Source organism: Sus scrofa, chromosome 1 (genome assembly GCF_000003025.6).
Source record: "Sus scrofa isolate TJ Tabasco breed Duroc chromosome 1, Sscrofa11.1, whole genome shotgun sequence".
Lineage (NCBI taxonomy): Eukaryota > Metazoa > Chordata > Mammalia > Artiodactyla > Suidae > Sus > Sus scrofa.
The window spans coordinates 98512097-98539453 of NC_010443.5; the positions used below are offsets into that span (position 1 = coordinate 98512097).

Genomic DNA, 27357 nt, shown 5'->3' on the forward strand with positions numbered 1-27357 from the left:
GGAAAGGTGCAGTAGTGTCAGGATTGAACATACAGCAAGGAGCTGGCAAGCAGGAATCAGATGGACCCCAAGTTCTTAGGACTATACCTCCTCTTCCCCTTGCCCATCATTCAAAATGAAACTCTCTTTACTAAGCTCTTCAAGATTTTTTTTCTTTTTTTTTTTTCAAGGCTGCACCTGCAGCATATGGAAGTTCCCAGGCAAGGGATCAAATCAGAGCTGCAGCCACCGGCCTACACCAGTCACAGCAGTGCCACGTCAGAGCCACATCTGTAACCTATGCCACAGCTTGCAGCAACACCAGATCCTTAACCCACGGAGGCCAGGGATGGAACCCACATCCTCATGGATATTATAGTTGGGTTCTTACCCTGCTGAGGTACATCAGGAACTCAACTTTTCAAGCTTTGAAAAAAGTCACCTGCTTTTGTAACTCAGGGCTCCCTGAGGTTGACAAATTCAGGACACCCACCAACTACACTCTAGGGTTACTGCCTTATAAGAAAGGTGCTATCTGTGCAGGTATGGCTCTTTCTAGCATTCAGAGAAGACCAAGTTCTTTTGGATGTTTCTCCCTTCTGTGGTCCCCCCCTTTCCTCCCAACCAAGCACGAGGAGACACCAACTGTCCTGGATTCTGCACCTCCCCACTCCCCTCCTACCAGGAAAAAAAAGGAGCTGGAAGACAACAAGGGAATCAAGTATACATTTTAAAAATTGTTTAATGGAACATAAACTCCTTTAGAAAAACATTCAGCCAGGTGATAACACCCATAGAAAAAAACACCAATCTTGTGTTTATCTTTTTTTAATTTGGCATTTGTTATTTGCATTTATATTAAAGCAAAGTGCATCTTTTCTTTATTTTTGTTTATACACATTGCACAATACATAAATAATGATGCTTATAAAACGTCTTCATATTTACAAGTAATAATATATTTATATATAACATAAAATACATTTTTTCTTTAATAAATCTCAGGTTTTTTTCAGGAGTCCTTTCTCTCTCAAAGCACTACAATGCTAAATTTCCAATGAGAATGCTTCTCTTGTTCATTTAAACCTTTGTAGTTAGAAAAATAGCTTATGTTAAAGTCTAAACATGCTCATTGAGCTAAGAGCAGTGTCAACGTATCATCCGAGTGTATGAGTTGTAGAAGAAATGAGAAGAGTTAGGGGTGTCAGCTCAGGATGGTACCTTGGGTTACAATGGACCGAATCCTTCTTGGTGGGAAGGGGGAGCGGGGGGCAGGGGGGTGCTGCTCCCCTCACTGGTCTAACAGCAGAGCTCAGCACACAGGCTGCGGAGGGAAGGAAAATGCTGAGCTGGTTTTCTGAATCCAGGAAAAACCTGATGTAACCAGGGACGGGGAGAGGCTGAGGGGCCTGAGAGGGCACTGGGTGAGCAATACTGTAATGGGGCTGCCCCGGCAGCCCTCAGGAAGTCCATCTCAGAGACAATCCAGGAGCAGGTGGCCAAAAGAGAAAGGACGATGGCAGGGAGGTGGCTGGAGGGGGCGGGGGCGAGTGAGACAGCATGGGAAATAGGTTCTGGTTCGGCTTCTTGTAGAGCTGCTTCGAAGAAGCCTGCGGACAGGCCAATGTCCTAGGAAGGGGTGGCGAGGGGCAGGGGGGCTTCCACAGGCTGGGGACACAACCTTGCTGCTGGCAGCTGCTGGGAGACCTGCTGCCCCACTGCGCAGGTGCAAGGGGCTAGAGACACAGCTTGGGAGCATTCGTAGTTAACAACACAGAGCACACCGCCTCCCCCATCTACACTCACACACGCGCACACACTCACTCACACATAAGCCCTACTAAGGGCTACGATGACCCCAAGGTTGGGGCCTGCTCCCCATTTACACTGTGTTTGGTGGCACTGATTTTTGCTTCCCCTTTTCAGATCTGGGTGTTCTGCCAACCTTACCACTGCCCACCCCTGCCCCCGCCCCAACCCGCCCCGAAGAGGAAAAAAAAAAAAAAAAAAAACCAACAATTCTTTTCATAAGCTATTTCTCAAAGAACAAAACAAAACATAACATAAACAAGAACGACGAGAGGAAGGAAAAAAAAAATGACCAAAGAGTTTGCATGAAAAGCAAGCACTCAGGAGGAAAATCTTAGCAGCAAAGTAGTTTGGACTGGGCCCGCTCGGCTCCCGCTCTGTCCTCTCCCCCACGAGGCTACCGGCTGTTGAAGATGACCTCCAGCCAGCATGGGCAGCTGCTGATGAACTGCCGGGTGTAGCACTGGCCCCAGCCCTTCACGAAGCTGATCTGCACGGTGAACCCAGTCCACGGCTGCTGCATGAACTCGTGGTCGTTGGGCCGCTGCAGGCTGTACGCTTTCTCATAGTCAAAAGCCTTGATGGAGAAACCGGGGAACACTTTGTGTACCAACAGCGTCCTGGAGTCCGGGTTGTCCAGTGTGGCTGACTTGATGAAGATGGGGTAACTGCTGCGGTTGTACACCCACACGCCATCCACTTCCCGCGTGAGCTGGATGCCACAGCCGATCTTGCTCCGCACTTTCTGCACCAGCTGACTCTTGTTGTCCGAATTGAGCTGTCCAAGGCAAAAGCCATTCCCCTGAGGTAGATCATAAAAGATATCCAGGGAGGGCTCCTGGACACAGTAGAGCCTCCCCACTCTCGTCTTCTCCTCCCAGTATGCCACCACGCACCAGTGTGACCGATCCCCAGGCTCCAGAAGAAGTTGGGAATCTAGAAGACAAAATGGCAGACATGGTGGGTGATGATGGGGACTGGCATTTTCCTCTTCCTCCCAAACCAAGATGACGTGCACATCCGCACTCCTGGGCCGCCAGGCCCACTGTTTCTCAGTGCAAGACAGAAAGAGATGATAGGGCACTGGATGTGCCACAGGCTGTACAGTTCCCCTATGGGGGGCTTGGAGATCTTAACCCAGTGATGGAAGAGCGGGGCCTCTAAAGCATGGGGGTCCCTGATCCCTCTGCTCCCCCGCATCCTATCAGGAACCCAGGACACCAACCCTACCAGTGGAAGCCCCATCCCTGCAGAATCAGAAGCCAGGACCACTTAGTAACTTAGTTGGAGGGCTTACTTTTAGGGCTGGGAGAGGCCTTCTAGACAGGTCTAAAATTATAGTCCTTTAAACTGGATGGAACCTTGCAGGCCAGCTGCTCCAGCCCCTTGTCATCCTCATGAGAAAACCTGGCCTCAGGAAGTCTGTTGCTCAGGCCCCAGGGATGACACAGCCAGACCTTGACCCCAGGACCACCTGCTAAACAGTCTCTGTGCTTGTCACCCAGTCCTCAGATCAATGCCTTGGTCATCAGGGAGCACTGTCTGGGGGAAACTTTAATGGAGGTGGCTTGGGATAAAAATACCTATCTTCCTAATAGAAAAACAACTCAGTGTGTCTGTCCCCGGCAGCTCTGTACACAAAGGGTGAGCTCCTGTCAACACGCCAAGTCACAACATGCAACTTGGTGTCAGCCCCGACTACCTCCGGCCCAGATGGAAGATTGTGTGTCTCAAGTGGGTACAACCATGCCTTTGGCGGGGGGGAACCCTCCTCCTCCTCCTCCCCCTCCCTCCCCAGAAGCATCTAGACTGGGTGTCCTCCCCCTCCTTCTTCTGTCCGCCCCTGGAGGCCCCACCCCGGCTTTCCTAGACGTGCTTTCTTCCCACGGCAGCCAGCAGGGGAGGCTGGGGTGAGTCTGCTAAGGTGATTTTTCCTGAACAGGCGCTTGGAGGTCTTTTAAAAGGGAGGATATATGGAAGCCAGGGGGCCCCGGCGGCTGGCATTCCGACTCTTCCTCAAGCTGGAGCCGGCGGGGTAGGCCTCAGACTGGGAGCCATAAATCTCCCGAGCCCAGCCGGGCTGCAGGAACGCTGCGGTTTGTGGTGGCAGGGCGGAGACCGGAAGTCTTGTATTTGTTAACAAAAATGGGGAAAGGCAGGGGAGAGCAGGGCCGGCGGCAGAGCCCTCCTCCCGCCCTCCCTGTAAGCTCCTGCTTCTCTGTTACTGGGGGGCTTGGGGTTGAAGGCAGGGGTTGGCGGGAGGTGTCTTTTGCTCTGTTAGGCCTTTTTGATTTTTGGAAGCGATGATGGGTTATATGGCACAGCGGCTGGGGGTTGGAGGAGGGCTCAGGCCCCGCATCCCGCCATCCCCGCAGGCCGGGGAGCCAGGGCAGCTCAGCATGCCAACTCCTTCCAACGTTTCTAGGCATGTTCGGGCCTGGGAGCCAAACCAGGCAGCTCCATTAACTTTTTTTTTTTTTTTTTTTTTTTTAAAGCAGCAGCCAGTCTTGCATGGAGGCATCCTATGTATGAATAAGTCTGTACAAATGTACTACCCATCGAGGCAGCCACCAACACCCACCCTGAGTGGCAATCCCCTAGACACCCCACCGGCTGGGACAGCTACAAAAATGGGGAAAGCTGAGGGGTCCTTCCTCCCCTCAACCCCAACCCCATGAAATATCAACACCAGAAACTTGGTCACCTGCGTCCCCCATGCATCTCTAAAGCTCAAGTGTGGGAGAGGCTGTGTCCATGAGCATAGTGTGAACGCACTTCGAGTGTGTGCTCTGTGTGTGTGTGTGTTTGCAAGCACACACCCGGGAACATATGGAAAAACGAGAGGGACCAGGGCTCCAAGCTGAAGGTGACTCGTCAGGCATTAACTTGTTTCTGCAAAGTATCCATCAACTGCTAATAAACTCGCGAGCGCTGGCAATCTTTGAACCCTCTTGCCGAGGGAGTTCAGCTCTGAAGGCTACACCAAAGACCCATAACATCCATGTAAATAAAAATGTCCTGGCAGCCAAGTTTGCTGAGGGAGGAGAAAGCCCTTACCTGCCTGCCTGTCTGAGCGGGGAGGGTGTTTGGAAATATAAGCTATCGCTTATGCTCCCAACTCGGGACAACAAATTGGCCTGGAAAGGAAGACTCGAGAGTTGCTGGGAGGAAGGTTCGGGAGACCCTTGGGGGAGCCTCACAATACTTTGTTTCATGGAGCTCCCCTGAAACCTGGCACCCGCTGGAGCAGGGAGGTGAGGCAGGGGGAGGGGGAGGAGGAGGACAGGGTCCTAGGGATCAAATTGCCCCGGTGCCAGGCCCACAGACAAGGGATGGGGGGCCTCTGTGGGCTGAGGAAGCTGGGCGGGGGCAGAGGATTGAGGTCGCCCAGCGGAGGGGAGGGGAAGGGGGGGGGCCTTCTGGCGGGTTTCTCTTTCATCTGTGCTGCCCGCCAGTCCACCCAGCAATTTGCTGCCAGACATCCCCTGGAAAAAGCCTTTTGCTGTTGAGGTTAATGGCCCAGCCCAGATAAACAGCAGCGTGTGGGTGTCCCTGGATGTGAATAAGGCCCCTGAAAGCCCACTTGGTGCCCTAATCGGGGGCAGCAGGACCCCCCCCATGTCACCCAGCAGCCCCCTAGCACCCTGATATCTCTTTTCTTTTGCTCCTCCTTGACTTTATCTGAGCCAAAAAGCAGGCTCTCAGGCAAAACCAGTGCAAGAGAGAAGGTCCCTTTTACATGGCACGCTGCTGGGGGCCTGGTACGCAGGGCTCCCTCCTTTGCCCTGAACGACCTGCCGTCTGGGCTCATTTCTGGGAAGCATGCAGCGACATCTTCAGAGAATCAGTTCCCTAAATTGGGCCCACAGCCCACTAGCATCTCCCCACAAAGGTCTGTGCTGACGCCCAGCTCCCAGGGGCTTCCCAGGCCTCCTTGAGGTGAGCAGCTGGGAGGATCTCGCCCCGAAAAGTCCCCCTGATTACAAGGACTAAGGAAGCGCCTTCGTATCATGGTGGTTGATTCTCAGCCTCCAAAGGCAAAAACTCGCAGTCCCTTGTTAATTTCCCTCAGCTTTTATAACCGTTTCCGGCATTTCCAACAACTTCTTCTCTCCCGCCTCAGAAAACTGTACAGGGGCTTGTTTTAAAACTGTATTTGTGCATTTTAACTCATCCAAAAGAAAAGCTGTGTTGTAAAAAGCTAGCTAATCAGATGCCTGCTCACAATTTTTTCTTTTTATTACAGTTTAGGGAATTTTTGGAGCAACCCCAGAAAAGTGCTGAATCGGCCTAAAATTCCTTTCAGGTTGTTTTCCCCCCTCCCCTTCCCCATTTCCCTTAAAGCATAAAATCTACCCTTTAAAAGGAAAGGGGGAGGCGGGGGTGGAGAAGGGGAAGGATTTCGCCTCGTGTTTGCACTTGCATTAGGGAAGACCACTTAACGAGACCTCGTACAAAGAGTTATTTAATTACCCTGGTCATGAATGAACAGACCAGACCGTTCTAGAAGGCCAGAGGCTCATGAATGAATCTCCTGCCTGGGATCTCAATGGCACAGGGTGACCAGACCTCAAGGCCCCAATTTAGGTAAGAGAGATATTTCCCCCTTTAAAATTTTTGTATTTGAAGGTGTGAGGCAATGAAGAAGAAAAAACCTGGGGGTGGGGGTGGGAGGAAAGGCCAAGTTCAGGGCCTCAATAGTACTATTTCTGGTCTTCAGCTTAAGGAGGCAACCAGGAGGCCAGAGAGGCAGAACTGTTTTAAGACACCCAGTGGGATTCTGAGAACACTAGAAGTAAGGCCGTCTGACCTGAGCTTACACACAGAGGGGGTGCTGATGGGGAGGGGGTCCCTGAGATCCTGACTTTTCAGGACAGGGACACAACTGAGAAACCAAGCCAGCCCAGATGGGGCCACAGCAGCTCGCACCCTCGGAATCCAATGAGCCCCATGGCCAGGGCTCAAGGTGGCTGGACTAAAAGATGGGCAAAGGGAGGTGGGTCTCAACCCGATCTCATCTCTGCAAGGCGCTTGGATTACCAAGGGATTACTTCTTTTATCCAACCCTCTCATTATCCAGCAGTCGGGTGGGTCTTCGAGCCCCTTCCCCAGTGGTCCTGCACAGCAGCCGGCTGGGGTGGAGCCGGCGGAAATGACTGCCTCACGCAGGCTGATGAGGGCAAACGAAGGGCACAAATGCAGACTCAGAAGTACAACCCTGGAACGCAAACATTGCCACGCCTCACCCTCTCAGGTCCAGGGTCCTCCCTCCTCGGGACTCCCGGCGCCACCACGGTTGCCTCATCCGTCCTGCCCCCTCCATCACTCATCTCAAAGGTTAACAGCACCCGTCAGCCCGGCTCCCCACCCCGGTCAGGAAACGGGCTGTTCTGAGAGCAACCGGCCCACTTCAGGGACAAGGACTGAGATAAAAGGACTCGGTACCACTCCGTCCTATCGACTCTCTCATCTCAAATACAATTAACAAAGACTCTTGTTGGGCTCCAGTTTTCAGGAAGCAAATGACCGAAAAAACTAAAGCAAACATAAAACCAGGCTGGGGTGTCTGGGCTCCGTCTGGGCTCCGGGGTCAGCTCTCAGCCACGTTTGCCACCCCATCCGGGACACAAGCAATGACGCCACCGCCGCTCCCTCGGGTTGTCGGGGGAGCAAAGACAGCTCTGGGGTTCAGAGCAAGCAACCCGGGTTGTGTGTGTGGGGGGTGAAACAACCTCACTCTCAGTTAACTCTGTTACCCAGAAAATGCGCAGATCCAACCCATCACTACCACCTGAGCTCCTTGGACAAATGGAAGGGAGAATGAATTCTGGCTGGTAGAAAGCAGGATGGAAAAGTTGGATTTTTTTTTTTCCTTCAGAGCTCTGCAATGCGGGTCCGGGTGGCTGGGCTAGGGGGCAGGCAGGGGGTGGCACAGGTTCTTGCCTTCAGAAGCCAGGGTGCTTCTTCAGGTGCCCTGGCCCCAACCAGCTGAGCTTCCCAAGTCTCACTCCTCAGGGAGCCCCACCCCTCATGGGTGGACCAGCTATGGAACCAGACACCCCCTCCTCAAACCTGCTTCCCCAGGGCACCTTGGCAGTGACTTGAGCTCATCCTTGAAATGAAGCTCACAATGGCAGCCTCACCGGCTGTTGTGATGTGATGAAAAGCAGCCAGAGGGCCAGGCCTGAGCTGCAGCTTCACTGGAAACTCTCAACTCTTAGGGGGCATATCATCTCTTAGGTTCGAGAACGCTCGGAAAACGCTGACCACACTCTTCGCCCCCCTTACCCCACCCCAGGTGGGAGAATAGTTCTGCGCTGGTACTTAAACCTAATGAGCCCTTCTGGCAGATGCTCACAGAAAAGGCACGCTGTGAGGCAGCACAGCATCACCATCCATATGTTAAAGGAGGGGAGACAGGCACACATCACCTGCCAAGAACTGGGTTCGAGGCCCGTGTGAGCTGTGGGTGGGCAGCCACCTCAGGCCCTTAAAGCCACCAGCCCTCTCCAAATACTAGAGATTCAGATATGTGTCCTCCAGAGCACACTTTGAAAGTGTTACACCTACTGTGGCCCCGAGTGTGGGGTTCAGCTCCTTCACACCAAGAAGCCAAGAGAGTGAAAGGGCTTCTTTGCCAGCACGCTGCTGCTCTGTGACCTTGGCCAAGTGGCTCTGCCCCTCCAAGCCTCAGTCTGACCTGCCCATAACTACCAGGCAGAGGGGCTGGGGTAAAACAGCCCCAGGGGCCCTCTTCTGCCTCTGATGGGTCTCTGGCTATACTTTGGGATTCACAGATGTCTCTGGTCAGTAAGAAACATCGCCGGGTCCATTTCTTTTTACTACCTTCTAGAGAGGCAGAAAATCACTTTGGGGAGCAGGGCACCTTTTTGCATTTCATCTGCAACCATCAAACAAAAACAAAACCAAAAGGCAAAAGAGATGTGAGTCAGAGTTTGCTGTGTCCATCTCTAAATCAAACTTTACAAAAACTTTCAGTGAGTCTACAAACATGTTCTTTCTGTCTCAGGGGAAGGCGAGCCCCCTCCTGGGGTGGGAGGGGGGTCTCCTGTGTCATCATCACACTCCCAACGCCCACCCAGGCTTGGTGCCCTAAAGTTCCTCACCCACCATCATCCTCCTTCCTCCTGCAAACTCCCAGAGCTTACATATTTGGCAGATCCTGCTCATCTACAAGACTGATTCGTGACTGTGTCTTACAAATTGTGATGAGTAATCAGTTACTAGAGCTAAAATGTACTTCCCTGCTCCCCCAGCGGGCCCCACCCCCCGCTTCCTGAGCCCCTCAAACAGCCCAAGTCTGAGGCCCCCGAGCCCCCGGGGTCCCTCCTAAGAGCAGTGTTTTGCCATCAGAGGATATAATTGAGGGTAGCGCCGGGCAGGGGAGGGAAGCCACACAAATCAAAAGCTCCCATCTGTCTCGCCAGCCGGGCTGACGCGGCTTCCTGCGCCCCAGCCTTCAGCCATGCAAATTATAGCGTGTACCCGGCTGCCTGCCTTCTGAGGAGGCCAGCTCTGCCCGGCTCCGAGAGGCCTCAGAGGAAGGGTGGGGACACCCAGCCCGGCCAACTCCATTCATAATATTTACAGTAAATGGGCCTCCCTGGCTGTTGGTTAGTGTGCATCCAGCCTCATCACTTCTCAAGTCTGCATTTCAAGTTTCTTCCACGCCACGGGTGCATCACTGAGTTCCCGCTGCCACCCCCAAAGAGCTGAGCAGCTCCATTCAGGAAAGAGGCTCAGACACTTGCACACACAGAGACCGCCCCCCCCATCTGCTCACCTGTCCACACCCCCAGGTAGGATCCTGGCCACTCCCAGGAAGACATAACAAGGAAGGGGAACATCCCACAACAGAAGGGTGTTCAAGGATATTCCCGTCACATCTCTAACCCACCCACCTCCCACCTGCAGAGTCTAGAAATCCCTCCGAATTCCACACCTGGACTCCCAACTGGGGCTGCGCTTCCACTTGCAAAGGCAAATCCAACCGAAGAACCTTCTCTTAAAGCGCTAGAAAGTCCCTCATTTTTTTTTTCTTTTTCTTTTTAGGGTGGCACTGGCGGCATATGGAGGTTCCCAGGCTAGGGGTCCAATTGGAACTACAGCTGCCGGCCTACACGCAGTCACAGCAAGATGGGATCCAAGCAACCTCTTCGACCTACACCACAGATGACGGCAACACCAGATCCTTAACCCACTGAGCGAGGCCACGGATCGAACCCGCAACCTCATGCTTCCCAATCAGATTCGTTTCCCATGCGCCACGACCGGAACTCCTCCTCATTTTTTTAAATTAACATCCCTCTTCTTTTTATTAACCATCTATAAGTATGCTGCTACATGTTAAAGAATCTTAATAAACACAGCTGCATAATAAGCCACAATGTGCCGAAAGACACAACTCCCAGAGGTACAGAGCAGTTTCTGCCTGGTTCTGCGGGTCTAGGGGCTCTACTGGAGCTGCTTTTTTGCTGTGGGCCTCCATTTTTTTTTTTATTAAAATATAGATGACTGACAATGTTTCTTCAAGTTCTGTTGTACAGCAAAGCGACCCAAGCACACACATGTCCCTGTGCTGTAGCATAGGATCCCAATGACCATCCATTCCAAACATAAGTTTGCATCCAAACCCCCCACAAATGGGCCTCGATTTACTAGAGCCCCGCGCTGCCCTGACCTCTGGCTCCCTGAAAGGTAAGACAGCCTCAGACGCAGGCCCTGCCCCCACCCCATTCCCCCCACAGCTCCACTCAGCTCAACTCAGTTTTTTCTAGAGGGTAGAGAAATCGTCCAAAGATGTGGAAAAATACAGTGAGAAACAAAAGTCCTTTTCATCCCTCCCCTCCCCCAGCTCCCCTTGTTCCATAACAATTATGAAAACTGTTGGTTGGGATGGCATTTTGAACATTTACTGCATTCCGGCCAATAAATTCCAGCGCAGGATCTGATGGAAAAGCCTTCGCTCTTGGGCCAGCTCCCCGGCTCCCCGCCCCCTGCTCACTCCCAGCCCTCATTCCTTCTTCCTTTACAACCCAACACCAGGGCCCAGCCAGGCCAGGGCCGCACTGTACTTACAGGGAAAAACAACAGTACGACAGACTGGAGACAGCGTGCAGACTGGAAAAGTTAATCATTACTTCTGTCTGCCTCTGTAATCTAATCTCCCTGGCTTTGACACACTCACTGTTCAGCCATCCGGGCCCTTTCACCCCCAAAGCACCAGGACCTCCTAGGCCTGGGGCTCCCCCCTCCCGCAGGCCCTCCCAGCCTCAGCCGACAGCTCCCCCACCCTGGACCCCCGCTGCTCTCTGCAGTGTGCCCCACATTTCAGAGGACTCCAACCTGGCTTGTATTACCACAGAGAGCCAGGCCTCAGACGTGCCCCCCCCCACTCCTGCCCCAGGGCTCCCCTTCAAGCCCACCCAGTTGCCCCATGGGATCTGTGATCTGTCTACGCAGACATGACCCTGCCTCAACAAACTCCACAGAGAACTACCACACGGGCGGCAATTTCACCTCTGGGTATGCAGCTGTACTACTCACAACTGCCCAAAGGCAGAAGCAACTCCAAGTGTCCACTGAAGGATGAATGGATTTTATTTTTTTATTTATTTTTATTTTTTGTCTTTTTGCCTTTTCTAAGGCTGTTTCCCGAGGCATATGGAGGTTCCCAGGCTAGGGGTCTAATCAGCGCTGTAGCTGCCAGCCTACGCCAGAGCCACAGCAACGCAGGATCCAAGCCGCGTCTACAACCTACACCACAGCTCACGGCAACGCCGGATCGTTATCCACCGAGCAAGGGCAGGGATCGAACCTACAGCCTCATGGTTCCTAGTTGGATTCGTTAACCACTGCGCCATGAAGGGAACTCCTGTACATACACATTTTAAAAGGCAACGCTGACACATAACTACAACCTGAATGAATCTTGCAGACATTATGCTGAGCAAAATCCACCAGACACAAAAGGACAAATAGTGTATGAATCCACTCGTACGAGGTCCCTGGAACAGGAACAGTCAAATGCAGAGACAGAAAGTGGAATGGTGGTTGCCAGGAGCTGGGTAGGAGGGGGGACTGGGCAATTGGTGTCCGATGTTTGAGTGCCAATTTGGGAAGGTGAAAAAGTTCTGGAGAGGGATGGTGGTGATGGCTGCACAGCATGGGATGGACCGAATGCCACTGGACCATACATTTAAAAATGGCTAGAATGGGGTAACTTCTCCGTGGCTCAGGAGGTTCAGAACCTGGTGTTGTTACTGCAGCAGCTTGGGTTGCTGCTGTGGCATGGGTTCGATCCCTGGCCCAGGAACTTCCACATGCAGCGGGGCTTGGCCAAAAAAAAAAAAAAAAAAAGTGGCTAGAATGGTAAATGTATGTATATTTTACAACAAAAAATAAAAGGCCCTGCCTCTCCTAATGCTCTCCTGCACAGTCTGCCTTCCAGGGGATTCCACAGAGGGCAGGCAAGGCTAAAGCCCCCCACTCCAAAATGTATAAAAATGTTGGTATGCATATGCATTTTTCTGGGGAAAGACTCCTCAGCTGTCACTCATTCTTGGAAAAGTTTGCCAAGCCAGAACCTTGAAGAACTACAATCTTTTTCCTCACCAAGGGGAGAGGACATTAGCTACCCACCGCCTCAGCAACTGGCGGTGGGGGGGGGGGCAGTGTCTCATTCCCACACGCCTTCAAATCCACGAGCCAAAGATCACAGGTCACAGGATGTCGGTACCACCAGGGTCATGGAGACCACATCCAGCCACTTACTTTGCAGGTGAAAAAACTGAGGCGCAGCAAGCTGGTGGCTGTGCCCCCACCCTCAGCCCAGGAAATCAGGCCGGCCCCAGGGAACTGAATCCTGGAGGGCACTTTTCCTCCAGTTATAATTCTCTTCCAGTCCCCTTCCTGGGGCAACTGAGGCGGGAGGAGGGGTGGGGTTGGGGGTAGAGGAGGGATAGGGGGTGGTGCACCTTCTGAATCTTTGCAAGCCCCCTACTCCAAGCCTCTTTCCCAGGAAATACCCCCCAGCAGGGCTTTAACTGTGACCTGTCTTTTTTTAGACAGGTGCTATGTACCCAGATCCCAGGAAGAACTCAACCCTTGCTTTTCCCTCTGGGTTACTGATTAATGAGAGGGAGGGGCTGTGCTGGCGGAGAGGCTGCCCTGGGGCTGGCAAGGTCCCCAGGCGCTCTCTGAGCCTGAGAAGCTCCCTTGGCCTTAGCGGCAGAGGAGACCTGCCAACTTCAGCAGGTGACCGCCAGGTGGGAAAGCGTGATGGAGACAGGACCGCCAAGTGGAAAATGCAGAAAGGTGAGTTTACCACCAGCACAGTCCTATCTTGGCATTGTCTTTTTGTGTTCCTGTTGAACGACCACCCCAAATTAAAAAGTAAAACTGCAATAAATACAGAAATGAAGAGAGCCGGCAGTAGTCCCCGGCCTAGCCTGGTGATCTGAGCACACTCATGTCTGAAAGACAGAAATCCCCCATTCTGCAAGATGAATCTGGAGTTGAAATCAGTTCCCTTACTGCCCTGGATCAAACCCCAGGCCACAACAGCTCTCCTGACTCCACTGAGGAGCAAGGAGATTAATGCAATTAGTGAACTCCCAAGAACAGAGCCATCAGTGGCTCCGGTAGGCCACTGGTTGGCCTCAGTGGAACAGCCAGGGGCAGGATGAGCGTGCAAATGAACCCCCTTGGGAACTGAGATTAGATTACCTCGAGTAAACCCACCCACAGGCAGGCCAGGGCCTCGCACACCAGCTGGGACCTCATAGGTGGACCTGACCATTAGATTTTCAATCAAAAAGCAGGTGTCGCATCCCCAGATGGTCTTCATGAGAATCAAACTCACAGGAGTTAGGAAAGTCAAACTCCTGGGCTTTAAAAGCATCCACCTCCCTGTGGCTATAAAGACATAAATACTATCATTCCAGCAGTCCCACCCCCATGCCCATCCCCTCGCCAGGGGGCCCCATGGCTGCTCAGCTGGGGTCACCTCCTCTGATGGGCTGAGCTTCCAGGTACTACCAGGGTCTGGATTATAACCCTACCTCCTGCTGTTAGGGTTGTTATCTCACAATCAACAAGTTGGGAGAAGGGGGGTGGGGGCAGAGAAAGAACCAGAGCACAGACCTCTGTTTATGCACCAGCTTTGCTTTACTCAACTGTCAAGAGACCACACAACCAAAGCAGAGGGGAAAGCCGATGACACAGGAGTTGCCACACGTGCTCAGACAATCACCCCGGGGGCCCATCCCTGCACCCCTGCCCATTGTCTTACAACACATCACGCCCTGGCTGGGTTTCTAGGGCCTGAGAAGCTGCCCCCTGCCCAACTCCAGACCAAGCCAAATCCTGTTCCAGGACTCTCCACCCAACTGACCCAACAGCACCTTCGGACAAACCATGACATCTGCGCAGAGTCCAAGAACAATGCCCTTTCTGACTGGCAGTGCCTGGTGCATAGTAGGTGCTCAGTAAATGATTGCTGAACGATTGGACTACAGGGGCATGCTGGCTTCTCTCAAAGCAGTTGCCTCCCCGCTACACCAACTTCACACCTGGCAGAGGGGTGGTACCCGTGAACCCACCCCAGGAGGGGAGCCTGCCTTCCAGACAGGGATCAGCCAGAAAGGGCTAGGCCGGGTCCCAGGCTCCCCGTGGAGGCAGGAAGAGAGTCCCTGTCCTGAGCTACTTCCCAGCCAGCTGCGGCTGATCCCGAGAGGTGTTTCCAGGCCAGGCGCCGGCCAGGCAACCTCTGTGGGCTCACCACCTGCCCACAGCATTCTGCCCTGGCGTCCTGCTCTGTTTGGACAAGTTACCCTCACCGAGTGTTCCACAATGCTTTTATACACCCCAGGGCTCTTGTTGTGTTATGAAAACAAAACAAAGCACACTAAGGAAAAAAAGCTGGGGGAAGGGTGGAATGGGGTGCAAGCAAGCCACACACACACACACACACACACACACACACACACACACAACCCCTCTTTCTTTCTGGTCTCCATCCTAAAGATGTCAGCCTGGGTCGGGGCACTGTCCCATGCCTCATGTCAGGAGAATAATGACATTGTCAAAGAGGGGTCTTAGAGACCCAGAGATGAATAAACTGTTTTCACACCCAGAACAATACCATCTTCTCCACACCACTGCGGGGGTGCACAACCCTCTTTTGGGGGGAAGCTTCTAGGTGACTAGAGACTGTGTTACCTACCCCCATCCCCCAGGGCAAAGCACAGGTCCCAGGCACAGTTGTACCAGGGGAACTGTCTTCTGTTACCTCTTCAATTTGCATCAGCGGTCGAGCAACAGTCAGGAAGTTAAGGGGCTGGGACAAAATGAGGCTCAGTGCTTGACGATAAAGGCAGCCCCGGCCTGACAAATGCCGGCACCTTGGTTAGGGGAAGGTCATGCTGGGGTGAAAAGGCTAAAGACATCGATAGGTAAAGTCCTACCTATCCTCTCCCCTCCCCCCCCAAAATGTTGTGTTTTTAAAGTCCTACCTATCCTCTCCCCTCCCCCCAAAAAATGTTGTGTTTTTTGTTGGTTTTTTTTTTTTTTTTTTGCAAGTCAAAGCTGAGCTAATGACACTGGGTGGGGCTCAGTGTCGAAGACTGTGCAGCCAAACCAAAATTCAGTTCCAGCCAAGAGCTGCTTGGCCTCACCATGTGGGGAAGGAAGCTGAAAAAGTCATGAAAGATTCTTTAGTAAACCGGGAAATAAGGCTGCAGTTAACATTTCAACTGAAGGTGACCCTTCTGGTAAAATATTTTTTTAAATAATAAAAATAACATAACGTTCTCAAACAGCCTCTTTCTTAAAGAAAATGGCCTAAAAGTTCTCGTGGGAGTGGAAGGAAAGAAGGGGAAAAAAAACCCAAACCAAACCAAATCGGGCTGGCCTCCTCTCGGCCACTACCTTTCACGAACAACTTTTTTCTGGACTTCTTCTCATAAAAGGAATGATGTAATTTCCTGACTTGTCCCAATATTTCCCGTGCACTTACAAGGTGAAAGTTATCACCCTGTTTTAAACAAATGTCCACCACCATTCCATAGAAAGTTCCTTTTTCCATCTAGTGCCCCATCCCGGTCACAACATCTCCCCATCCTAGAATTAAAAACCCTATCATTTTCTATACATTTAATGGGTTGGCTTTAATAAAAAGCCTCGTTCTCTCTATAGTAGATACTGAATCTACAGTCGCAGCTTCCCAGGAGAGTGGACTAGGGGTGCAGATCCCCAAGGGAAGAAGGGGCCGGGGGTGGGGGGCGGCCAAGCATTCCCTAATGAGCCGATGTGTTTGGGTAGCGCTGCTGCCACCAAGGGAATGTTGCTTTCTTGGTGTGTTAGCCACTAAATTGAGAACTGTGTCTCAGCAGTTAATAATATCTTCCCGCTGAAAATAGCCCAGAGAGGAAGCCTGTCTGTGACAGTAGGCACGCGGCCAGGCGCTGGGCTAGCCATTCAGTACTGCGCGAGAAAGATGGTACGGCCAGTGATGACCTCCCAGCGGCCACACTGTACAGTATCCTTTCACAGGGTTCCTGCAAAGGGAGGGCACCCGGGCGGAGTCACCAACCTTCTCTGTGGCCCTATAACCCCAGCGAAGATGTTCCGTGGACCACAGGCTCGGGCAGCAGGACCAGAGGAGGGGTGGGCTCGCCCCGCAGGGGATCAGGAGGACCCCCAGGCTTTGGGAGATGGCCCTGGCATGGATGGTTACCCATCCCAGGGCTGCCCAGTGGAGAAGAGCATCTGGGGCAGAGAGGGAACCAGGGCGCTCACTTTCCCTGCAGAAAGGTCAGCTTCGGGAAACCAGCCACAGGGAACTTTCCCATCTCTCCTTTCTTTTCTTTTTTTTGTCTTTTTAGGGGCACACCGGCGGTATATGGAAGTTCCCAGGAGAGAAGTCAAATAGGAGCTACAGCTGTCAGTCTACACCACAGACATAGCAATGCCAGATAGGAGCCGTGTCTGCAACCTACACCTACACAGCTCAGGGCAACTCCAGATCCTTAACCCACTGAGCGAGGCCAGGGATGGAACTCGCGTCCTCATGGATCCTAGTCGGGTTCATTACTGCTGAGCCACAGTGGGAACTCCCCATCTCTCTCTCCTTTCTGCAACCAGCATGGAAAAGGAGAGGTTGAACACTCATGGAGACAGGCCCGTGAACTTGGCCCCTCCATAGGAGACCTCGGAGATGCTGTGGCAGCAAGTAGATCCCAGGCGCCTAACAGAAATCTCTGCCCATTTTTACTCTCCGGAGTCGATGTTTTTTATTGATTATCTAAAGATCGGCATGGATTTAAAAGCTATCACTCATTACTTTTTTAAAGTTGTGGCAAAACATGCAATGTACCATTAGTGACACTGAGAGAGTTGGCAGAGCTGAGCAACCATCACCACTACCTGGGTTCCAGAACATTTTTATCACCCCAAAAGGAAACCCTGTCCCACAGGTCCCTTTTACAAGGTCATTCTCTAACTACAGCAAAGCCTATGAGCAGAAGGGGCAGAGCTGATGCACCCTGTCTAGTTTCTTCAGTGGAGCAAAAGTCCTGAGAAGAGGCTCAACAAGCAAGATCCTCAAATCTTCAAATGCTATGGGAGCACAGACAGAATAATGGAAAACCTAACAGCCACCAAAGATATTCCCCACAGGAACACAAACTCCTCTACCCCCTACACCAGAGCCCCCCAACTTGTCTGCACCTTGCAATCATCTGGGGAGCCTCCCAAAATACTGATGCTGGGATCCTGCCAATAGACCATGATCTGGAAGATCCTGATCAGGCAAGTCTGGGGACCACTGCCCTATGCCTTTCTTTTTCTCCCACCAGGTTAAGGCACCCGCTTTGAAGTGTCCTGGTGATCACAGCACTGTTGGAGCAGTATCACAGGACAGCAACAGTGGCAATGAAGAAGCAAAGGGAGCCAAACTTGATCAAGAACCGTTTGGCACGTCCTCCTTCGATTTCACTGGCCCCCTGGCTCTGAGCTTGCCATAGAGGTCCCATGGGTGCAGAAGGAATCTGCTAAGAAAAAGCCTACCTAGGGAGGGGCTGTTAGTGCCCAAGGTTGTGGCCAAAAGCTACACCTGGCCCTCACCTGGCCCCCTCCCCCTTGGCCTCAGTGTTCTGCCTCAGTGACAGGGTGCATGAGGCAGCAGCCTGTCTAGTCTGGCCGGCAGAACAGCCCGAATTTGCTCCAGAGGCTTTAAAGGCTGTCAGTCTGTATTTAACCCCTGCCTGACTGCTCCATTCTTTCCAGGACAAAAGGGGTTTTAACAGTGAAGCCCTTCTCCAGGGTTGAGTGCATGACCTTAAGCATTCTAGAAGCGGCAGCCAACAGCCTGAGCTGCTGTCCGTGACTGGTCGTCACCAGGGAGTGGATGTGCACCAGGTGAGCTGGCCTGGCCCGAGTCATCAGGCTGGCATTTAGGGACATATGGCTGGGTCCCTAGAGATCTAGACTGTCACTCCTCAGAGTGGCCTGGAAGGAAGGGGAGTGGGTAAGTAGGGGGCTGGTCTGTCTGACTCCCCATGCTCTTGGCCACCTGGATGACCTCAACCCACCACCAACAACCCCAGTGGCATCAGACCCCAGAGAAACCACATGCTGCTTGTTCCCAGGCACGGGAAGGAGACATGAAAAACACAGCAATAGGCACCCAGGCCCGAATTCCCAGTTCGCCGTCACCATCTCAGCCAGACAACAACTGCGGCTGAGAAGCTTTCCTTAAAAACACGGTGGAACACTCTTTCCTAGGCTACTTGGTTCGAGCCCAAGTTGACCGTGGACTAAGCCAGAACTGTATTTTCAGATTATATAGGTGTTTTTGAAAACTATCCTCCAAGGCTCTCATAGATGCCAGTGAGGAATCAAAGAAGAGGAAAGAACCGTTCCCGGAATGGCGGTTGACCTAAGGCTGCTCCCAACACCCAGAACTAGAAGCTATACATGGATCTGAGGCCTGAGCAAAGGAGCTGGCCTCTCTTGGGTCAGTGGGCCGGTGTCTCTCCGATAAAGGTGACTTTGCACAGTCAAGAGACAGGGTTCCTTCAACCCCTACTCCCAGACACATCAGTACCACCGCCTCCCTCCTCCCTCCCTGAAATCCACAGTGGAAACTCTTTTGAAATTTAAATGACTAAAAATGATTGCTGGCCTCCAATCCTGCCCTAACCCTCCCGTGTGTCTGAGGCTCAACCAGCTCCAGACACCAATATATAAAGGAGGCTGGAGGAAGGGGCTGCCAGGGAAAAACCTAGAACCCACAAGTGAGGTGGTGTTTCTTCAGCATTCCCACGCCTCCCAAACCAGGAGGGCAGACAAGCTAAAGAAACCCCCCACCCCACCCCTGGAAACTCCAGATGGAGGCTGCAAAGATGACAGCTTCGAACACATGCTTTTAATTACCAGTGATACAGTGAAAGCTCTGGGAGCAAATCCTTTCCATTTCCACCAGTAAGCTGAACCCAGAAGCTTCCCATCTACGTCAGACCTCTCCGAGGTGGGTATCCTGGGCCAGGATCCACGCCAGCAACAAGGGCCTGTTCTACCCACCTTTCAAAAAGCACCATAGCCAGATCCCGAGTCAGAACCGACCCACCATCACGCCCGGGCCCCAAAGCACAAACCCCCCCGCAACGGAGAAGCTATCCCTGATCCCAAGTAGGAGGGACTCAGGCCTACCCCAGAGCCTGCCTGTGGGCATCTGCCTGCTCATGTGTCTGTGCACGAGATCGTCTATCTGTACGTCTGCAGCACGCATACACGCGCATGCACACACAACCATGCACCGAGCAATCCATCTGTCTCGGAGAGCAGGCTGTCAGAAATGAAAGTACGATCTCCTGGAACGGAGTCACAGCCTTCTAAAAATGTGCCGTTTTCCCAGACTGAGGAAACTTGCAGGGGTGGGGTATGTTGCGCTTCAAGTCCCCAAGGCCTGGGCCTGTCGTCTCACCGGCCAGACCCGCGCTGCAAGGCTGGAATTCCAACAGCGGCCAGCGGGCCCGCTCCCAGCGCTGCTGCCCGCCCAGCCCCTTCCTCGCAGGAAAGGGAAGGGCCAGCCTTGGAGTCACCCCGCATCTCGGGAGGGGCGTGCCTTGAAGCACACCCCCACCCCCACCTCCGCAAGGCACCACATTTTCACATTCGCTGTTTTTGCTTTCCCTTCTTCCCCTGCCAAGAGAATCAAGCCCTGGCTCCCGCTGCCGACCTTCCTCCCACCCTAAACTGAGCCCCATTCATGAAGCCCGCTCTCAGCCAGGGCAGGACAGGAAGGAAAACAGCACACAGGGCCTGTGAAAGGGACACTCAGAGAGGTGATTTCAAGTGGGAGGTGGGGAGGGGTAGAGCCTGGTGGGCGCTTTCCCCACACCCCACCTAGATGCTCCCCCACCCCCACTGCCCCAGCCCCAGCTAAGCCTTCCCCTGCCGCCCAGAGGAGCTGCCACCTCAGCCACCACAGCCCCCCACCGGCCTCATTGGGGCAAGGAGGACACACCCAGGCCACCGCGCCCCCCCCCCCCCCCCGTGGAAAGATCAACTGCTTGGAAAGGAGGTGGTGTGGGCTTTCTCCATATGCAAAACCCTCTGCCCCTGGCCCAGGGCCTCGACCAGCATCTTTTTTGGGGGCGGGGCATTCTTGCTGCAGAGGGTGGGGTCCTGGGTTTTCTCAGTGCCCAGTCAGCTCCCCTCCAGATACCCCCAAACCACTGGCACCATTCCAAGGAACAGTTTCTTCAATTTCCCCCCACGGCCCATTATTAATAAACTGCTCCAACTCTGAACGGAAAGAAGAAAGAGCTCAAACTTTGAAGCCCTGGGAATTAGTAAATCAAGAGCTAAAATTCAAAACAAATGCTCTTTCATGTGCAGTGTCTCCCTCCCCTACCCCCCCCCCGCCCCGTTTTTTTTCTTTTTCTTTGCAGTTTTGTTAAACCACGTGATCCCTTCAGAGACCAGCAGCACGCCTTCCTAGCAGCTCTTCATTCATTGAAAGGGCTGCAGAAACGGTGGGGGTGGGCGGAGGGGTTAATAACTGCTTTACCCCCAGTGTCTTTTTCTAGGACTGGAAAAGCTCTCAGAAGCCCACCCATCTGAGAAGGGGCTGTGCCAGGTCACACTGCTTAGCTCCCGGACTGAGCAAGGAGGCTGGTGGCTCAGGCTGGTGCCGTCACTTCCTCCAGCAGAGGAGACAGACAAGATGTTATCAGTAAGACAAACCTTCTGAAAAGCCCCCTTTCAAAAGCTACCACTTCCCTTGCTTATTTCATGTGGTTCAGAGGGGCTGGGACGCCTCCCTGCACATTCAGGATTTAAAAAATAAAACCATCTAACAACATCCTGAGTGTGTATTTTGCCCAGACCCTGTCCTTGGCCTTCCTTCTTTCCGGAACTCTCTCAGCCTTAGAAAGCAAAAAAGACAGCAGCTCACAAGCCCCTGCCCCTGGGTGAGCCTCTCTCCTCCACCCACCGTGGTCCACTCCCATCCTCACACCCTGAGCCCCCTGCCCTCTCCAGGTCCCTCTTTTTCCTCCTGCTCAGCTATCATTAGGAGCTGAGGAAACAATACCCTCTGTCTCAGATAACAGCTAGAGTATATACTGCCCTGAAATCAAAACAAACAAGAGGCTCCCTAAAGACACTGTCAGCAAGCTCAATTCCTGGACAGGTTACTGGCTAGGGGTGAACCAAGCCTGAGAGACACCTGCCCAGAGAGAGGTCACCTCACAAAAGAGGGGGCACCAGGGTCCCCCTAAAGACCATTTTATAACATGCAACTATGATCCTACACCAATGTCCCAAAGACAAATGCCCAGAATTTTGCAGGATTTCCTTTCTTTTTTTTTTTTTCCCCTCCGGGTTACCTTCCCTCCTGCCCTAGCTAGTTCTTAGAAAATCCAGCAATTGCAGACTGGGGTGGGAAAAACAGGGGGAAACAAGGCATCTCTAGAACAAAATGGAAATGTCTCCCACTTACATTGCTAATGAGTTTCTCCAAGTTCATCTCTCTCTTCTCCGGTCCCTCAAGGACCATGACACTTTAGCTACCCAGTGCCCCTCACCCAATTCCATAACCTTCCAGCCCCAGCATCCCAGGCCCTTGCTCACACCCCATGGGCCCTGAGGAAAGCCTCCTCTGCTGGGTAATGACTGTCTGCAGCATCCCTGCTCTGGCGCTCCCATCCCCTGACACGCAATGCAGACTCCTGCAGGAAGTGGACTGGGGACTAGGACTTGCAGAGAAGCACCGGGGACACCTAAACCCCCATTCTACACTTGGGGCCTGTCTTCAATAAGTTCCCCAAAGGTGGATCCATGCCCTCTAAGGCATCCAATACACAGAGGCCAAGAGCCAAAAAGAGCTTATACTCGTGAACTAACGATACCAAAGTCAGCCAATGGAAGCCCCTCCAGCCAGAGTTGCTTAGCAATTGATAACCACAAAACATGGCCCCCCCACCCAGTAACCCCCCATCTCCCCCATTTCCACATCTGCGCAGGGCGCAGGTCCAGACTGCAGAGCTGAAGGCCACCAGAGTCACCAGGATGCATCCAGTTTAAATGCACAAAAGAGGGAGAATTAATTCCAGACCAGCTGGGGTGGCAGAAGGCCACCTCCATGCCTCCAGTCTCCAGTCATTTCAGGAGGTCTCAGACTTGCCAGGAAAATAACAGAAAAAGCATCTCACCTGAAAGCCCCCCAGGGGCCAGATAATTCGTTCCCCCTGTTTCAGCGGAGGAAGGCACAGCATCTGGACAGTCTGCTGTGAATTTGCAAAGGAGAGAGAGAGAGAAATACACAAATAAATAAATAAGTAAATAAAAACACCGAGATTAATTTTTAAGCACATTCTCAACAGCATGAAAGAGAAACCACACATTCCAAACGGCTGACTCCCAGCCATGATGCTGATTATTAATGGGCTGCTCAGGCTTCGCTACCCATCATAAGACAGACCACAGCACCTTGTCACCCGTCTGGGCTCCAGGCAGCCAGTTAATCATTAGTCAAGTCAGACTCGATCACAGACTGGCTGGAATTCCTCTTTTTATTGCAAGTCCCCCATTGAGGAAACCAGGTAGTTCCCAAGGTCACAGGAGGCCCAGGGTCGCCTTCCTCAACTGTGGCTATGGTCTCCCTGCCATCTTTCCCAGAGCAAGCTCAAGGGCCTGGCCTCTTTGCTGGAATCGAGTGGCCTCCCTGTCGCTCCCACAGACAAGGGTCATGCTCTCATCCTTTTTAAAGATGGACTTCCCAATTCCTCAGGACTTTCTCAATCTCCCCCAGCAACCCCAGACCTGCAGGCTCCCAGCCCTCAGTGCCTATAAAATCTTTCTGGCACGCAGCACTTGGAGCTTCCTTCCTTCTGTCTCTACTGATCTTTTTACCTTCAGATCCTGTCTGCCTGAACTAGACTGTAACCTTCTCTTCAACATCTTTGTCACCCTCAGGTGCTCAGCACAGTGACCTAAACGTTAATGAGGATAATGACAATTCCAGCTGAGAAATAGACTCCACTACCCACCTCTAAGCAATTAAAACAAAAAATAATGCCCACGAACCACAGCTAATTAGTCCTGCGAAAACAAAAATACACACAGGACCCCATAAGCACATCAGGCACCCACGGCCAAAGCCAAACTTACTGAACTCCATAGAGAAAGGCTGACTCAGGAAAGGAGCTTCCCAGCTCTGATGCAAAAACATCTGGTGGGATGGTACCAATTCCAGTCCCCCCTACTCCAGGCCACACGATGTCCCTGGGGTGTGCATTACCTGTTGCCCACTGGAACTTGCTTGGCCAAGTTGGCAAATAGAAAGCCAAGCGAAAGAGCACCCCAGCACCCCAGGGTAGCATATACACAGCTAACCATGATGCTCTACAGGGAGCCAGAGGCTATCTCCATTCCCTGGAGGGGCAGGAAGGGATGAGGGGGTCTGGGGGCTGGGCCTGTCCCCCAACCCCAGCTCTGAAATTCTCTCTCTAATCCTTCTCCTGCGTTCTCTCTCTCAGGCTAGACCAACTTTTCAGGAATTCTCCTAAACAGGGGAGGGGATGGCAGCAGATAGCCAGGGAGAGAGAAAAGGCTGCCTGGGTAGGCTCATTTTATCAGGGTAAAGTATAACTCTGAACAGGAATATACAGTTTTACAGGATACACTGAATCAAACGGAAAACAATGGGGACAGGCAGGAAACAGAGCTGCTGGTTCAAGAGCGTATACCCTGCGCTTTCCTAAGCTACTGTGATGGCCTTAGCCCTGTAGGAGAGATAGGCTTCTACTAACCCACACCCCTTCCAAAGGGATGACACCCCCCACGTTTAAACATGATGACTTATCCACTCTCCACCCCCCCCACCCCTGCTGGCTGAATTCCAGGGGCAAGGTGCGTTTCAAAGGCAGAGCTGGGCCCACATTCGGGGTGTCAGCCTGTCTCAGATCAAAGGTAAGCCAGCTCCACACTGGCAACCACAAGCGTTTCTATGAACTGGTGCTCTGCCCTTTGATCTCCGGAGGGATTTACAAACATTAATTAGGCCTCCCTACCACCCCTGTGAGGCAGCCAGGTATACCTGTTAGACAGGCACCCAGGGAAACTGAGGCGTCACTGAATAGCCTAAGGGGCCACCCAGTGAGCTAAGCCAAACCCAAGAAAGGGTTCAGAGCCCACCTTGAACTGCTCCCTCTTCGGGGCAGGGAGGACCGTCACTCTTCCCTACAGTAGTGGAGCTGAAAGAGCCTTCAGCATCCAGACTGGCCTCAAGCTCCTGCCAGGCTAGCCAAGGTCAAGGAGGCCACGCCTCTGTCTCTCACCCACAGAAAAGCTCCCCACAGATAGCTCTGTAAAGGCAGGGTCTCAGTTTCTGCTGGGCCACCTGGATCCCAGAGCCCAGGGTAGCATATACACAGCAGCTCTCCACCACTGCTCCACGCTAGCAAGCACCCACTAAGGACTGGGTTCTATGGCAGACAGACTCATTCCCCTCCCCCAAGGGCAAGAGAGCCCTTGAAGAGGCAAGCCTGGGGGCAGCCAAGGAATGAGCTGCTGCGACCGGGTACCAGGTGACAAGAGCTGGGGACCCCACTTCTCTCATTCAGAGGATGGTTTCCAGGGAGCCCGGAGAGTCTTATCAACTCAGTTCTGAGCTTCCCAGGTACTGTCTGGGAACTTGTCTCAGCCCCAATCCACCACCCTGGTTACAGAAGGACAATCAGTGAACTGGAAGCATCGATGCATTTTAAGCAGACATATCCTCAGGCCTGCAGAATGCCTGAATGAATGAACCAATAAATGAGTTAATAATGAGTGAATCACCTAACCTAACTCTGATCATCTGGGTTTAAAAAGGGGCCTAGAAAAGTTAAGAGTGACCAGAGTTAAGAGGTAAATGCAAGGCTAGGTCCCAGACTGCTCAACTTGAACTTTGGAGGCTCCATCTGCCAAATGGGTACAGGTCACCTGGATCTCCCAGCCTAAGCAAATAGTGTTCCCAGCAATACCCCACACTCCAAACCAATCTTCAAACTTTTCTGACCATTAGATACAGGACACGGGAAGCAGAGCCCACAGAGCAATCTCCCCCCAGTATCCTCACTCCATGAGCTAAGATCTCATTCTCACAGCCTGCTCTGACTCCTGATGTGATAGGGTGGGGGCAGGGGTCCTCACTTCTGAAAGCCTCAAGTCACAGCCACCCTGCTCCTACATTCAGTCACGTCTAACACTCCTTCCCAGAAGATCCTGCTGGCTTCATACCACCTAGCGCCCAGGTCTCCCAGGCTGCAGTGGAATGGCTTGAATCACAGCAAAATGGAGTTCCCAGACCCAGTCCTCCCCCAAAGGCTGCAGCGGTGCCAGGCCCCAGACCCTTCCCGCCACCTCTGCCCAAGCTGGAGACGTCACAGAAGAAATCCCTTGGTTGTGCAACTGCTTAAGATTTTTACTTATTTATTTATTTTTTTATTTTAGGGCCGCACCTGCAGCATATGGAGATTCCCAGGCTAGGGGCCAAATTGGAGCTGTGGCTGCTGGCCTACACCACAGCCACAGCAACGCCAGATCCAAGCCACATCTGTGACCTACACCACAGCTCATGGCAACGCAGGATCCTTAACCCACTGAGCAAGGCCAGGGATCGAACCTGCGTCCTTATGGATGCTAGTCAGATTCGTTTCCGCTGCACCACGATGGAACTCCCAACTGCTTAAGATTTTTATAGTTGTCCACTGTAAATCTCATGGCTGATTCTCACCTAGTAACCCAAGTTCAAAAATTCAACCTAAGGCTCAGAATGTAAGCGGCTGACCTGAATTGCCCACATATAAGGTGAGAATAAAAACCAGGGGCAGCACCCCATCCCTGGCCACAGCAGCCAGCAAAACCAGCCCCAGGCCTGGCTGCCCTCCAAAGTGTCAGAAGAGTCCCACCGCCAGGGCTTTGCCTGTTAGCACCTTCAAGTCCTCTACACAAGGGTGATTTTTTTCATCCTATTTTTGTTTTGGGCTTTCTGTTTGGGGTTTTTGTTTTTGTTTCTTTGCTTGGGGGAGGAGGGGTTGGTTTTGTTTTACACCTAAAAGTTTTTGGGTGAGTAACCAGCTGTCTGAGTTTCCGATTGGCAGGTGAATCACTTCCTATTGGCTGATCTGAAGAACTTTTTTCTCCCCCTTGGAAATGGCACATTCCTGTCTTTGTGGCTTCTCTGTTTACACACATTTTGCTACCTAATGTCAACACTTGCTAATGAATAAATATATCACTCCACTACTGAATATGAGGTCCTGGCCCCAGAGGGCGACTGCTTGAATCCAGTGAACAGCTCTGCCCCTCTATGTCTGCAGGAAACCCAAGAGAATGTGGTCCTTCTTTCTGCAGGTTTTAGGAAGTTTCTTGGATCATTTCCCCCTAGTGGTCTTTACCCCTGAGGCCAAGGGGACCAGCCTCTCTTTCTCTCTCTCTTTTAAGGAAAACCTCCAACACTGAGGCCCACGACAGGAAAAACAACAATGGGACAGAGATGGCCCCTTGGAGAACGAAAGTTCATAAAAGAATTCTTGAGTCTTGATGCCAAAAACCCAGTCAAGTTAGATTATTTGAGAAAACAGAGCTTGGTCATTTCAGCTAACGTTTGTTACAAACACAGAGCTGGTTATCTCCTCATTAATGACCATTTATCTAGTGTTTTGTAAATCGAAAGCAAAATATCACATGCTTTGCAGGCCACTTATTAGACAAGCACCAGGCAAGCAGCAACGCCTTGCACGACTGGAGGCAGCGTGGAGTCGGGGAGGGCTGGCTGCAGAACCCCGGCTTTGGTTACACCGTTCATTAAAGTATTTAATTTACGACAACGCCCCAGCAAAACTTTTAATTAGTGGAGGGAAAGGCCCAACAGCCAAAACTTATGAGGCGGATGGACTTGTAGAATTCCAAGAGCGAAAAGGGGCCCAACCCTTCACTCTTCCTTCTCCCAGAAACTTGGCAAAATAAATGTCACAAGCATTGCATTTTTCAGGC

At 52.3% G+C, this 27357-nt stretch overlaps 1 protein-coding gene across 5 annotated transcripts in view; it reads right to left on the reverse strand.

The window, feature by feature from the left end:
* Nucleotides 704–27357, reverse strand: part of SMAD7 (SMAD family member 7) — a 31125-nt gene continuing 4471 nt past the window's right edge. For 3 of the 5 annotated variants that reach the window (XM_005659454.3, XM_013992845.2, XM_013992846.2), the window contains exons 3-4: nt 22530–22604; nt 704–2724 (exon numbers count right to left, since the gene is read on the reverse strand). In XM_005659454.3, coding sequence (XP_005659511.1) covers nt 2186–2724; nt 22530–22604 — 614 coding nt within the window. In that variant the 3' untranslated portion in view covers nt 704–2185. The remainder of the gene's footprint in view (nt 2725–22529; nt 22605–27357) is intronic. The other 2 variants (NM_001244175.1, XM_013992844.2) reach the window with 2 other exon arrangements.